Here is a 14,478-nt window from a genome sequence, read left to right as displayed (position 1 = left end):
GGACTGCTCGGCTCAGCCCGAGAGAAAAACACTCGGACCTATCGCAGGGATCTTGTCAAAACCGGCCGCTCGTTTAGGGAGCACATTTAACACCGAGTTATCTATTGGGCCATGAACCCAATAGGCCAAAGAGAATGGAACAAGGAATGGAGGCAGAGTGAGGTTTACAGTGAAGTTCACATGATGCATGGCCGATGATCGTCGGACTGATAACCAGAGAGCGAGGGTATTTATTGCCTGCGTCCTTAGGATCACCATGTAGGAAATGTGAAAGTTGTGTGCACAGCTGCAGAAACAGACCATTCGAAAAGCATATTTGCAAAGGATCTTAGACAGCATATTATTAATTATAAGCCATAAATGGTCACGATATGCATGCATTTTGTGTTCTTTTAGCGGTAAAACTGGAGCAAATGGATGCTCATCAACACATGAATATCCAATCGCTGGAAAATTCAGCATGCCCATGGAGTAAACACCAGGTGATGGCCCGGAACACTGACATATTTTCCACACAGCTGCCTGTTCCAGTCAGCCCCAGTAAGCCGCCATTGGCCAGGTGGGCCCCCGTGAAAAGTAGCACAGCCGGCCGAAACGCGTGCCGGTCTGTCGACAAACATACCTGCATCTGCGGCCGCTGCTGGCTCGCCCGGCGGCCGGCGAGGGCTCGCCCTCCACCGCCCGACCCTCCCCACTCAGCGCGGGGGGGGGGGGCAGCGACACCCGGCAGCTCCCAAACGGACCGGACAGCACACAAACGCTCACCCGACCGCGAACCTGCGACGCGCGGTGGCCGAAACTAATTCCAAATAAAACCGCACCTTGGCCCGCCCGACTGCGTCATAATCTCCCAGTGTTCGCCGTCTCCGCACGGCGGGCCGCTTGGCCGGGTCTTAATTTGGCGAGGTCTCGTGATGGCCTGACAGGTTCCAATCTCCCATAATACCTTGATCGGACTCGCGCCCGTCTTAGCAAGTTCACTGAGGTCTCCGCCATTTGCCTGGTCCCTGTGTGTGGATGCCGTGCGTCGACCAGCGACCCGCCGGGGTCCCAAGGGCCGCCTGCCAGGGCTCTGGAATGTAGACCGCAGCCCCTCGGCCCCACCGCGGCAGGATTCTCGGACTCGCCTGACGGGTCAGCTCGCCGCCGCACTGCTGCCGTCGCGCGGGGAGGGAGGGGAGGGGGAGGCTCAATGGAGCTCGCTCGCTCTGGATGCGACACTGCGGTGACACGTGTGCCGTGTGACTTGTGAGAGGCGAGAAATTTAGGAAACCAATCAAATGACCAGTGCCTGTGAATGCATTTTGGCAGCCGAGTCTTATGCTTATCGCTGCCGTCAATATACAATATTGACGGCAATACAATACAATACAATTATCCCAGTTATAAGAAATTAAACTGACTACGTCTTATCGAGCGCATTATCTATCGAGCCTTTCTGGTAAAAAAATCGCAGCCACAGGACTAAGGATCTTTCTTTGGGCAACAATGTATAAAAGTGAAACATTTTGGGCTATTGAGGAATGAATTATATCCTGGCTGCGATGAAATACTTTCAAAGTTCAGTGAATGAGATAAAAAGCCAGGACGCAGCATATTCTGCCCATCTTTTACTGCTGATGTGCATTATTGATGCAATAGTACATGTTCAATCGAAAGAAACAATAATTAATGCAGGTTTTCTGTATGTTTTACACTAAACGACTGATTAGGCAAACATTGCAAAAAGCAACGCCCTAAAAAAGTAAAATGGCTTTAATCAGCATCGACAAACAATTGTTGGACGCTGTCATGCGCGCTCCGTCACGCCGCATGCCGACACGCCGGCGGGCACACCGTGGGATCGTCCTTCTCAGCGGCTGCTCGCCTCAGCCCAGCTGCCAATAGCTCGGCACGCGGCCGGCGCTGCCATTGCGAGCGGCACGTCATTCTTCGAGCGACGCCACGGCTTCAAGTGCAGTTCCCACGGGAAGGCTGGTCAGTTCGAGCAATCAAACCACCGTGAACTAATGGAAAAGTGGTAATGGAGGGCCACTGATAGATACAGGTGCACAGAGCCGTGCATCCAGGAAAATACACAACTGTGGAACACAGTGCATGCAAGTGCAGTGCTGCTTGACTGGCTAGCACTGAAATAACTGTATGTAACTTATGACCAATGGAGTAGCACATGACAGGAATCAGAACTGCTTCATATTAGATCCATTAATAACGAATACTTTTCATGATATCAAGTTCTTGTGGCAAATAATTAAGACGAAACGTGTTGGCCGTTTATCAATACGATGGCATTATGTCATGCACGTGTGCTCTAAATTACCTGTCGGGTATGTTGTCGGTATTTAAAAAAGTGCGACCATAAACCCATGGTATGCGGAATCTACATAGTAGGTTCTGGGGTGGCATGCAACATTCCAAGGGCCACTTTCTCCCATTTCACCTTGACATTTGATACAAGGAATGGATATCAGCGTAGGTGAATGTCTGTGCATGATGAAACCATATCGTATAGGTCCAGATGAGGAGCATCAGGACCTATATATTTTAACCCTCGCCGGACCTGTTGGTTTTCTACATACGCGCCGGCCGAGGGGGGGGGGGGGTACGACCCCCCCCTCGCCGTTTCGCCCCTGGTGGAGCTAGCGCGTCGCGGAAAAAAACGAGCGTGTGCGCCGTTACGAGACGCAGAGATTGGTACCCGATTTTAAGGTCCTAGGTCAACCGGTGACCTCTGAGGTCAGGTCAAGTGCCCCAGAGTACAGTTCAGTTTTTGGTGAATAACTTCGCAAAAAACGGCCGCAGAGCCGTGATTTTGGCAGCATCGTGTTCGCCTTGATCAGGCGCGTCGAATGATATGCTTTTTGTCCGGGTCAGGTCAACTTGGGGTGTTGACCTCGGGTCAAGGTCAGGTCAGCACCCCCAGGTCACGAAGTTGGTCGAAAGAGGTCATGTCGCATATCATTCGATTCGGCAGGTCTTCCTGAGTCCATTGGTGGCTTTCCCGACTCGCTAGCTCAATTTGATCGGGAGTTATTGACGAAAAACTAATATGACCTTGATGACGTCATAAATGACGTCACAGAAGGTCAACATTGCAAAAGTGACGCATCTAACCTTGCAAGGAGTGCGTCAAATCACGATTCTGTGTGCTTGAGATAGTTGGAGATCGTTCCCGGCGCCAGAATAGCAGTTTGAATTTTTCCCCATTGACTTATAATGGTGAGGTCACGAAGATGACCTGACCTCATATGACCTTTAGGAAAAATCCGAGATATACAAGTTGTGAGACTCATAATGGATACTAGATCCTGCAAGTTTCATTTCCCTGTGACATCTCCTCTGGCAGTGAGGGCGTTGCGAAGTTGCGACATCTGAAGACCGTGCAGAGGCTCACTTATGACGTCATAGGTCAGTGACCTGACCTGACCCAAAAATGCGGTTGGTGTCAAAAGATGCGGCTTGGATCAAAGGTCAGGTATGCCAAGTTTCAGCTCTCTATCGCCAGCGTGTTCGGAGCTATCGCGAAAAAACCCTATGGGGGGGGCGGCACCCGCCCCCCCCCCTCGGCCGGCGAGGGTTAAACAGTTTAAACCGTTCGGTGTTCCGGTGATTGTATCATTCATTTCACACCGCTATCGTTCCTAAAAATATCTACCTACGTACATGTTGAGGGCATGGCAATATCATCCACTATACGTATTTCTAAACGGATGAAACAACTCACAGAGCAATGCAAACAGTTTCATTGGAAGGTATATCGATTCAACCAAACAGGATTATTCATGCCAGGTAACTTGACGGTACCATGTATCCGGATTCCGGACCAAATATGAACAATTCACTGCGCGTGGTCTTGATGTTGCTATGTTCACAATTGTCTGCTGTCAAGCATTAATGTGATAATAATGCATCATATGCCGTCAAAAGTGTGCTGAATCACTGTAAGGCTCAAGATGGGAAGGCAGTTACAGGAGGAGGGCATAATTACCATCGGCGGTGCCTTGACATACGCTTCCTAACGCCTGGCCTGTCTACACTCCACTCGGAGCATCCCTGACCGGCGCTCGGCAACGACTATAACTATTGCATCAGGTCAGCAGTCTGGAGTCTGGCCGACCATGAATATTAGGCCCTCTCTGAAACGGTCGCCACAGCTTTACCGTATAAGTCGATGGACGGGAGTCCGGACCGGACGAATCATCTGTCAAGAATGTGATCGGTCCATAACTCAGCTTCCGGAATAGTGCGACTGCATGGTTGTCGCCGAGTGATGGGACAGAAATTATTCCAAGCATGGAACGGAAATGCCTTGCATGGTTAAAAAAAAACTCCCTCCTCTCCGTCGTTTCCATCCTCAGGACGGTCAAATCCATCTCCTCCACGCCCAAACCCCTCCTCCGGGCTGGACGGGTAACTTTATCCCATGCTGGTAGCTCCCCTATGGGCAGGCCCGGAGCCTGGTGCGGTGACTGTCAGTGGGCTGGGTGGCCTATTCTCGTGATGGGCTCAGCCCCGACGGGTCACCAGGGTAGTGTTTCACGGCACTGCGCTGCAGTGCGCTGCACGAAACGGCGCGTTGGGTTTATAAACAAACTCGGACGCTTGAAGGCTATACCGAGCCGAATTTGTCTCAAACGCCGCACCAATACAGCAGCGCGTTGCAGCGCACTGCAGCGTCGGACCGTGAAACACCGCTCAGGCTGCCCGCCCAGGCAAATGTCTCCCCCAAATTCCTATCCGGCTCTAAAATGGTCTTGTTAGAACGAAAGATCCTAGCCCAACAATAAAAAAGCTCGAGCCAATTCAAATTAAAGCAGAATGATTGGCAATCGTTACCGCTACAAGAGGTGGCCATAAGTCAGGATCCGATGTGCTTTGTAATTAAAGGCAGGCAAAGTTTGCATGGTTTCTCGTTTATCGTCTTCCTGGGAGTGACTGAAAATGTGCTTCCCATTTCAGTCAAGCTTACTTTATCTAGAAGAGAGTGAAATGGAAAATATGTGCATTGCTTGCGGCTCAGTCTATGGTGCCTGCATTGCGGTAGTTACAAAGATAAAAGATCCTGAGGTTCTTTTATTCCTTCCGTCTCGAACATTCAGGTATTTCTCACTAATGAAAGGAGATTGCTTACACCAAAGTCCGCTTTTGTGAGAACGTTATTCAGGCAGACCTGAGCCCATTGTTCGCTTTGGATGTCTGTCGAGTGTCGACTGTCGAGGACCCACCGATCTGCGTTCCTAGCGCCACCTTGCGGAGGAGCGCTGGTAGTCTCCAGTTTAATTACTCCAGCCAGCCGGGTACAGGTGGCAGCACATGCACCTTCACGCTCCTGCAGCTACCGACTAGCCCATCTGCCAGCTTATGTGCCGTCTCAGAAAAAGATCACCACTCAGAATCTCAGTCCGGGATCAGGTTGGATAAGTGTCTTTGCGAGCCAAGCAATTCCACCGCAGTTCAACTACATTTGCGTAGCCGAAATTAGTCAATAAAGATAAGCTTTGCATCTCCTTAGCCTGCCCCTGCGTCGAAGGAGAAAGTTGAGTGGCAGAGTGCGCTTTCACTCTGAAGAGACTTAGCCATGAACCACACCTTAATCACAGACATATTCAGCATCAATAGAATATGCGCCAAAGGCGTCCAGCGGCCACGCCTCTTTTGGCACTCCAGCGCGTCGCAATCGGTAAGACGGGCAACACCTCCATCTCGGACGAGCAGCTCCCTCTCAGACCGCAGCGGGCCCATCCCTCCCTTGAGCCTGCTCCGCCCCTCCGACCGTTGACCGGTCACTCACCATCGCAGAAGGTGGGCAGCTCCATCGGTGGCCGGACACGACTGCAGGGGACCGGCGGTGACGGCAGGCCAGCCGGCGACCTCCTGGGTAGGGGCGGCGAGGCCAGCGGCCGGCGCGGCGGCGGCGAGTCCGGCGCGCGCCGCGGCCGCAGCGGCGAGCTCGACGCGTCGGTGGCGTCGGCGCCGCTGGTGCCACCCAGCCCTATACCCGAGTCCTGCGTGGTGCTGGCCGCCGTCGGACCTGCCGTCGGAAGGGGCGGTCAACGCGGGTGCTGGGGGAGACGGGAGAGTGGTCACTGGACGGTATTAAAGAAAAGGTAGTGATAGTGACAGTGAAAACTAAATGAGCTCATGGAAACGGAGCTCAGATGTGTATGTGTAGCACGAACAGGCATAAATGCTTATTCGCGTGATTTTTTAAGATCGCAACATGATCAATGAATTTATCGGCAGTATACGTTTGTTCAATTGGGCAGCAAAGTAACTTCGAAGTGTTACGAAATAAACTAACGGTGGCAGTGGTCTTTGTCGTGGTCCGAAAATCATAGACCGTGGATAAGAGCCCCTTCTCAGGTCAGCTAGTTAGGTGCGACCTTTCCTCATCACTCACTTTCCTTTATGTAATGTGCGGTAATGTTTGCTTTCCCTTTTCAAGCCACATTGCAGCCTTACACATTTCCCTTATCCTAATTCCGTCTAAACTCCTGTTTTCCTTATGTTTGTGTCCTCTCCTCACCTCTCGCCCTCACTGTGAGAGCATCCCCTGCCGGAGGGCTGGACGCACGGCCGGCTACCCAGCTGCTCGTTCCGGGCTTGTCACTTTCTCCAATCACCATTTATATTGGCTGTGAATTAGTCGGTGATGCGGCGGCGGTGCGCGGCTCGATGCGATATAATTATGCGGGCTGTAATTTGTTTGGGCGTGCGCTCCCCGGTGATGGGCCGATAGCTAATGACGGAAACGATCGAACACGGTGGCTCGTGTGAGCGACCACAATAGAGATATACGGAAAGATAGGAGTCGGAATAAATGGATGAGGGGCCGTTTTGTTCCGGATTTATTCATTCGTTTCACATGACGTGGACAATGGCCGCATGAGTTAAATCGGCCAAATGGTAGCATACATTAGCTTGTCATCAGCGAATCTCATCTCCGATATTCTCTACCTAATGTCGACATCCCATTCATTACGAGACGTGCCTTCGTAAACAGTGAGTGGCAAAGCCACAACCGATACCGATTATTGTAAATGACAATGCTTAGCTGGAGAAAATGCCATAAGATAAGGCTCATCTGGGTTATTTTGGCTTGTGTGAAATAGGTACTCACTTTGATTTGACATTTATTACAGATATGATAATATTTGTAATCCTACGCTATTCTAGACAAGAATGGTTTTGAAACTCGTTCAGTCGTTCCGTATACCTACCTATATTTCGATATTCATATCTTCTTTCACATTGCTTTTCATTGCCGTTTTAGAATAAGAAAAAAATCAATTGTTTATTATGCACTATTTGGACAGAACTCTGCAATATATCAAGTGCAGAAACGAAACTGTCTGCAATTGTGTCTTTACCCGCTCAGTACTGGTGCAGCGATAGTAGTGCAACAAGTGTCACGCTCCATTCGATCATCGATACACTTCGAGACGGGGCATCACTTTTACGCCACCTTCTTACGTATTTACGGACTACTGTTTATATGAAATAGACGAGGCATTCGCCTGTCGAACAAACCACTGAACGAGCATGACAATTTGAGCGTTAAACCGACCCCCTTAATTTCCCCGACAAAAATATGTTTCCATCTCCATTTGTACAGGCCTTAATAACATAGCGTCGAAGAGCAGAATGCAAGATGCATTTTGTTTTGTTTTTGTAGTTTTTATTTCGAATGCTGCTTTGGGCCGAAATATTAATGCATGATTTTCCACTTTGCTATGTAAATAAGAATACGGCCCATCGTTGACGATAGCCGTCGATAAGGGCCGATCATCAAGAACTGCACAACCGCCACATATTGCACGCAAAAGCACGACATGTGATCAAAATAATTATTCATGAACTTTCTCAGGGACGTAGCCAAGCCCTCCCCCTGAAGGCGAAAAATAAAATAAAGTTAAATGAATAAAAACAGATTAAAACAACTGCACCCCCTCCCCAAAATAGTGGGCCAAATCCGAGGAGTTCTTTCTTGGAGGGGTAGGTACGACACTAGGCCGCGACCTGTGGCCCTCCCTGAGCAAAATCCTGGTTACGTGCCTGACCTTTCTCTACCTATAGGAATAGCTCCGCTGGTTCTCCTACCTACGTCACGGAGCGGGTTAGCTTTCACAAACTCAAAATATGTGTTATAGAAAAAAGTTAAGTCACGTATAGATTCATTTCACTTCCCATGAATCATCAAGGTTTAGACTTGCTATACCTAATATTCAACAACAGGGTCCCATGCATCCCACGGCACTTCGCACATCTGTAAACGAATGCCAGATCAAATGGACGGAAACCGAGAGTGGAAACTGAGAGTGCTGACGGCTCACCTTCCGGGTCGGTGAGCGGGCGGCCATTGGCGGCTCCCATGTCGGCTCCCGGGGCGAGTGTTAATCAACGCCGACCGGCCGGCCGTCTTCTCATGGCCGTCCCGGCAGCAGTGGGAGGGCGGCGGCCGCAGCAGCGGGCTGGCGGCACGAGAAGGGTCGCTCCGTGGTGCAGAGCTGCCGCCGCCGGCACCGCCACCGGCCCGCGGCAGCAGCAGTGGCGTTTAATCGGGGCGCACACAGCAGCGGCCCGCTCCCCGCGGCCGGTCAGCCTCACAGATGAACGGGGCCGCGACACGCACCCTCTTCCGGCGGACGGCGGGCCTGAAACACAGAGACGCAGTGAGCACCCCGGCACCGCTGGGAGCAGTGAGACCTCTCCATGCTCCCGTACCGGGAAACGATCGCCAGCCTGCGTTAATATAGTGCCGAATAAGCTCCACGAATCAGCCCCAGCGATGGACGGTAGCATACCGCTGAGAATGTATTACACAACCCACGTTAATGGCTCGATTAAAGCGAAACCAGAGCGCTGCCGGCTACTGCCCACGGATGAGTCGGAATGGTTCGCTAAACGGAGGCTGGCCTTGGGTATAGCGCGCCTGGAGTACGCATTACCTTGCTGTGTAGGATGCTGCCGGCGGGACGGGGTAACAGGCGTAAATACCCCCTTTTCGACCGTCCTGGAAGCCAGGCAGTTATCGAGGATAGCCCTCCGGGAGCGGGATAGACACTACCGCTGGCGGCCTGACGTCCGAGACTGTACCAGATGGCTCCGAGAGCCGGGCTAATGTCCCGGGCTCCGACCCAGACTTCCAGCATCAAATGGCCACCAGCTGAGGCTGGTTGCAATTGGGACTCGGTCTGGGCGTGCAGCCAACGACGAATGGTTGGGTTTTGATACTCTGCTTTCACTTTTAAGCCTAAATTATGGCAATTATGCCCTATCAGTCAGGAGACAGCTAAACGCCATCTCAAGACGCAGCAAAATTAAATTCTTACTTTGTTAAACATTGAGAACTTGAGAGAGAGAGAGAGAGAGAGAGAGAGAGAGAGAGAGAGAGAGAGAGAGAGAGAGAGAGAGAGAGAGAGAGAGAGAGAGAGAGAGAGAGAGAGAGAGAGAGAGAGAGAGAGAGAGAGAGAGAGATGGAGAGATAGATAGATGAAGAGAGAGAGAGAGAGAGAGAGAGAAAGGGAAAGAAAGAGAGAAAGAGAGAACATAGAAGAAGTATGTAGAGACGGAAAATGGGTCCGAGAATAAGTTTATAATTTTTCAACGCGATTGCTAATGCTGTTGTTCGATGCTTCTTTACAAGACAAAGCGTCAATACCATTGCTCTCTGCAGCCTCTTACGCATTTTGGCTTACGTTTACGCTTGTGTGAGCTCCAGTTGATCATTTTTAATTGTTTTATTACCATGGCATGCGCCTGTCATATTGGTCGATCCAGTGTCTCTCAGTTTCCGTCCATTTCTGTGTCAGTGCTCGCCCTTGATTCCGTCTCTGTCTCTGTCTCTATCCCCGTCTCCGTCTCCGCCTCCGTCTCCGTCTCCATACCCTGTGCGTATCACACCTCAATAGCGGCGTGGACCACTGCACCGGTGCGTTGTGGCTCGGTTTTTACGGCCGCCCGGCCACCGCTCACAATTAGCCCGGCGCCCGAGCGTCAGCGGCGGCCGACACCCGTCCGCCGGCAGCCGCCGGTTAGCATAGCGCCGGGCGGTTTTTAGGGCCGCCCCGGTAGTAATGGGCGCAGGTAGCGTGGGAGAGTAGCGGGGTGAGCCATCGGAGCAGCCGGCCGCCGGCGCCCGCGGCGGCGGCCGAGCGAACGCAGCGCGGCCAGGGGTGAGCCGCCGCCGGCCGTAAACCAACGGTGGGAACTGATTGACTAGTGCGGAACGACGCTGATAGATGTGATAAAATCAACATAATAATTAGCAGCTATTGATATCAATTAATCGAGTATGTTCTTGCATCGATTGGTCATGCAAGTGCAAACATATTTTCAAATACTGAATAATCCTAAAATGCACAGATATGATGCGAACGTAAACATCCATCGCCACTGCGCTAAAACAAGGCGTCAGCCTCCTGGCTATGGCAGAGTATGTTTAATCCAAGCTATTTCGGAGAAACCACCTCCAGCACGGGATCCACTGTCACCGGAAGTTGGTGTGACGGACAGCCCGCCGCGAGCTCCGTCCGTCCGCGCCGGCTGCGGGGCCGTCCGTCCCAGCAGGGTGCCGCGGCTGCCCAGCCTCCTCCGAGCTCCCTGTCTCGCCGGCGGCCGGCACTGGTCTGCACCGCCACCGTGCACCCTCCCTCCCTCCCTCCCTACCTTCCAAACCTCGCGTGCACCGGCCGGCGGCACTCTCCCGTGCCTCGATGGGCCTCGATGGGCCTCGATGGGCCTCGATGGGCCTCGATGCTGCGACCCGAGTGCCCCGACCCTCGCAAACGGCCGCCGCCGCCGCTCGCCGCCGCTACCGCGCATTCTTCGACACGGCATGACGGTGACATCGGCAGCTGCAGTCGGTATTGCTAGCGACGTGAAAAAAAGAAATGATAAGGATGAATCGGCTAAGATTTTACAAAAGCGAAAGTCGCTTTATTGGTAGATGGAAAAGATATTCACGCAGTTAGACCTGTACGGAAAGAGACAAAAATAAGTAGAAAATGATTTTAGAAGCACTGTAGCGGCAGCAGGTGACGGAGAAAGAGACAGAGACAGAGAAAGACAGAGAAAGAGGCAGTGACAGCTAACAGTTGATGGCAGATGACAGTCGCTGTAACAGTGGCGGTAGGAGGGACAGTGGCTGAAGCAGAGTCGATGACAGCTGAGTGACAGCCGACAGTGACTGGCGGCTCTGACAGTGACGACTGCGCTGGTGATGGGTGCTGACAGCGGCGACACACAGCTGTAATGATCCCGATCACAGATGCGCTGGACGATCATGAGTTGACTCCGGTACAAGAGGAGGCGCGGCTCGCAGGGTCGGAAGCCGTGCAGGCAGCGCAGCTCGGCGCGGCCACACCGCCGTAATGAATGGCTGCCCGGCCGCCGGCGGCGTCTGCAATCATTGATGGCCTTGTGTATCGGCAGGAGGGAGCGCCCCGGGCACCGCCGCCGGCTCGAATCCGGCCGCCGACGAATCCCATAAATTGGGGAATAGGAGGACTGGGAGACGTTTATAGCGGGCCCCGGCCCAATTAGAGCCACTTTGGCGCGGCTCTCTGGCCGGCGCCGGGCGCGCCGGGCCCGGCCGGCCGGCCGTTATTGCGCCGCCATTATAAGCGGCCGGACGGTGCAGCCTCCGTCGGCGCTGCAGCGCCGCCCCGCTTATTCACAGCATCTATAATTATTTGCGGGCATGAGAACCGAGTGCGGTGCGCGCCGGCGCGCGGTTATACACGGCGGAGGGCGGCCCGCGGGCCGCGGCGCGCCGACCCGGCTACCGCCGTGCCGCTGACGCCGCGTCGACACGCGAGCCATGAGCTCATCTCGGCGGGCTGCTGGTCGCACCGCCGCCGGCTCCCCGGCTCCCTCCCCTCGCCAGGTGACCCGGGGCGCCTCACGTGACCTCCCGGCATCGAGTCTGCAGGCCGCTCAGCGCAGCCGCTGCCGCCGCTACCAGCCGCCGCCGCCGCTATCGGCTGCCTCTCTGAGTCCCCACTGCCCCCTCACTGCGCTGGACAAAAATTAATGATGTTCAACTATGTATATGATGGTCATTGCTCAGTACACCTTGTGCGAACCAACAGCTATTTCTTTTACATCCTCTTCTATCGGAGCTCATCGACTTTACTGCAATATGCGTGTCTGTCTATCGACCTTTTACTTCAACTCGCATTCAAGGCGTCTCTCAGAGCAAAAGTATGAATGACAGGACACTGGAAGGTAACATATCATAAATAAGTCTACAACGTAACATCACCAGTGATCGCCACACCTACAGCTCTCAGAGCCAATCCCTGTCTCACCGCATTCCTTCGCTCCCCGGCTTATGTGAAGTAATCAGAGCGTTTATCCCATGTCGGCGATTCGGCATCGTAATCCCGCCTCGGAGGACGTCGTTTATATGCATGAATTTTTCAACTGCACGGAAGGCGCATTTTCAAACTGGCCGTAAACGTCTCGGCGCTGTGCAGAGTGCAGCGTGATGTCGGGCTGGAAGGAAAGGGTGATGGGGTGACTCCTCTCGGCGTAGGGCATCGGGGACGACTGGGAGGGGACGGGGAGCAGAGAGAGGGGATGGCAGAGCAGAGGGAGAGGACACCTGACGTGACAGCCGAGTGGTGTAGTATACGGGGGTGAAATGGAGTTACGTCGTGTAGCTAAGGCGCGACATTCAATGTCAGTGGTCCCAGCCGGATGTGACAGTAACGGACGATGCAGCGGGCACCGTCAGGACAACCGATGATCGTTCAATATCGCACCGGGCGACTGAATGTCAGCTGATTTAAGCTTGTCCTATACTTTGCTACATGTCTATTGACATAGAAACCGTTTGTCCTCAGCCGATGGCTTAAGTGTAAGTCAGCTTCGGATCATTTGGTGCCGATATAATTATGTTTGTATACAAACGGTCGCCAGACACCAAACTGCTCGAGCCGATCTCTCACTGTCGGTCAGCTGAGATGACGAGCTCTCTACCCATCAAGCTAGTAGGGTCAGAATGCTACCTGCACTGATTTCTTATCACTCTGCATAACAGCCCGCATGCAGGGCAGCTGAGGATGCATGGTAGCTGGACCGAACGTCTGTTCTTCCCACATCAGTAAACAGTGGCTATTTCTGCATGTTGTCACGGTGAGTAATATGTGTGACGGCAGACAGACATTTCCCCGTAACCCGGCCAGCCCTCTGCCTGGTAACTGCGCGGCACATCAGGCTGAACCAACCCAGTGTCCCCGGCAGAGCACAGTCATTTGATTCCACATGTCGTTTGCGAAATTAATAATTCATCGTAGAATACTGAGCGAGCCAAGCAGAACTACTGCTTCGAAGAAGAGTGCCTGCCAGGCCACTTTCTCAGAATTCGCGCCATTGTCATCTCGATATCAGTGGTAAAACCAATAGGCTGACAACAAAGCGGCATGCTCCAACACATTCTAGCACTATCAGCTGAGCGTAAGTAATTTGATAGGGAGCAGGGTGTGGGCCGTGTGGGGTATGCGGCGAAAAACAAATAGCCAGGATTGAACATTCAGAACGAAAAGAATGAGAACGAGTTTTGAAAGAAAAAAGAAAGATAAAGAGAGCTGGAGGGCGTGGAAGGGGTAATAGAATAAGGGAGTGGGACAGAGAGATAGAGGGAGAGGGAGAGAGAGAGAGAGAGAGAGAGAGAGTTAGAGAGAGAGAGAGAGAGAGAGAGAGAGAGAGAGAGAGAGAGAGAGAGAGAGAGAGAGAGAGAGAGAGAGAGAGAGAGAGAGAGAGAGAGAGAGAGAGAGAGAGAGAGAGAGAGAGAGAGAGAGAGAGACCCAACAGCAATGATAAATGCCAACACGGGTGATGAACTCTTATCCAATCTCTGCGCCACCCAAAACACGACACAATCCGACTTAAGTCGGTCTTATGTCAGCACCCCAAAGATGGTAGCACTTCCCGAGTCAAATCCCCAAGAGCATGCAGCGACACGGCCCCCTGTCTCAACATGTACTGAGTCCAGACCTGAGTAATGCACTGTGCTACCGGTTCATGACCCCGGCTGGGCCCATGGGAGGCTGAGTGACATACAGACTGACAGAAAGGTATACAGACAAACAGACAAACAGAACGGCAGATTTACGGACGGGTAGGCAGACTAGCCAGACAGACAGACAGACAGGAGGACAGGTAGGCAGATAAGCAGACTGATAGACAGTTGGGACAGGCAAACAGGTAGACAGACAGATAGACAAATAGTCAGATGGACAGACAGACAGACAGACAGACAGACAGACAGACAGACAGACAGACAGACAGACAGACAGACCGACAGACAGACCGCCGTGATGTGCTGCCTCACCTGTTATTGCTGTCCTTCCTTCTCCGTCTCCGTCGCTCCCTGTCTCTCCCTGTCTCTCCCCGTCTCTCCCGTTCCCTCAGTCTGCGCTCTCTGTCTTTCTGTCTGCGCTCTCACCCGCTCACTGCTCTGCACCGTGCACA

The 14,478-nt window shown here is 52.7% G+C and overlaps 2 protein-coding genes across 2 annotated transcripts in view; both read right to left on the bottom strand.

The window, feature by feature from the left end:
• Window positions 1–755, bottom strand: part of LOC122363269 (F-box/LRR-repeat protein 7-like) — a 24,788-nt gene extending 24,033 nt beyond the window's left edge. The window contains exon 1 of the mRNA XM_043332325.1: window positions 623–755. The gene's annotated coding sequence lies outside the window, so the exon portion shown is untranslated. The remainder of the gene's footprint in view (window positions 1–622) is intronic.
• Window positions 1–14,478, bottom strand: part of LOC122363264 (FYN-binding protein 1-like) — a 27,326-nt gene extending 12,848 nt beyond the window's left edge. Inside the window, exons 1-3 of the mRNA XM_043332315.1 lie at window positions 14,339–14,478; window positions 8,334–8,654; window positions 5,792–6,031 (exon numbers count right to left, since the gene is read on the bottom strand). Coding sequence (XP_043188250.1) covers window positions 5,792–6,031; window positions 8,334–8,373 — 280 coding nt within the window. The 5' untranslated portion in view covers window positions 8,374–8,654; window positions 14,339–14,478. The remainder of the gene's footprint in view (window positions 1–5,791; window positions 6,032–8,333; window positions 8,655–14,338) is intronic.

The sequence above is a fragment of the Amphibalanus amphitrite genome, unplaced genomic scaffold, assembly GCF_019059575.1.
Source record: "Amphibalanus amphitrite isolate SeventyFive unplaced genomic scaffold, NRLGWU_Aamphi_draft 000612F_arrow, whole genome shotgun sequence".
Classification (NCBI taxonomy): Eukaryota; Metazoa; Arthropoda; class Thecostraca; order Balanomorpha; family Balanidae; genus Amphibalanus; species Amphibalanus amphitrite.
The sequence above is the reverse complement of the archived record's forward strand: the minus strand, read 5'-3'. Positions and strand labels throughout refer to the sequence as shown.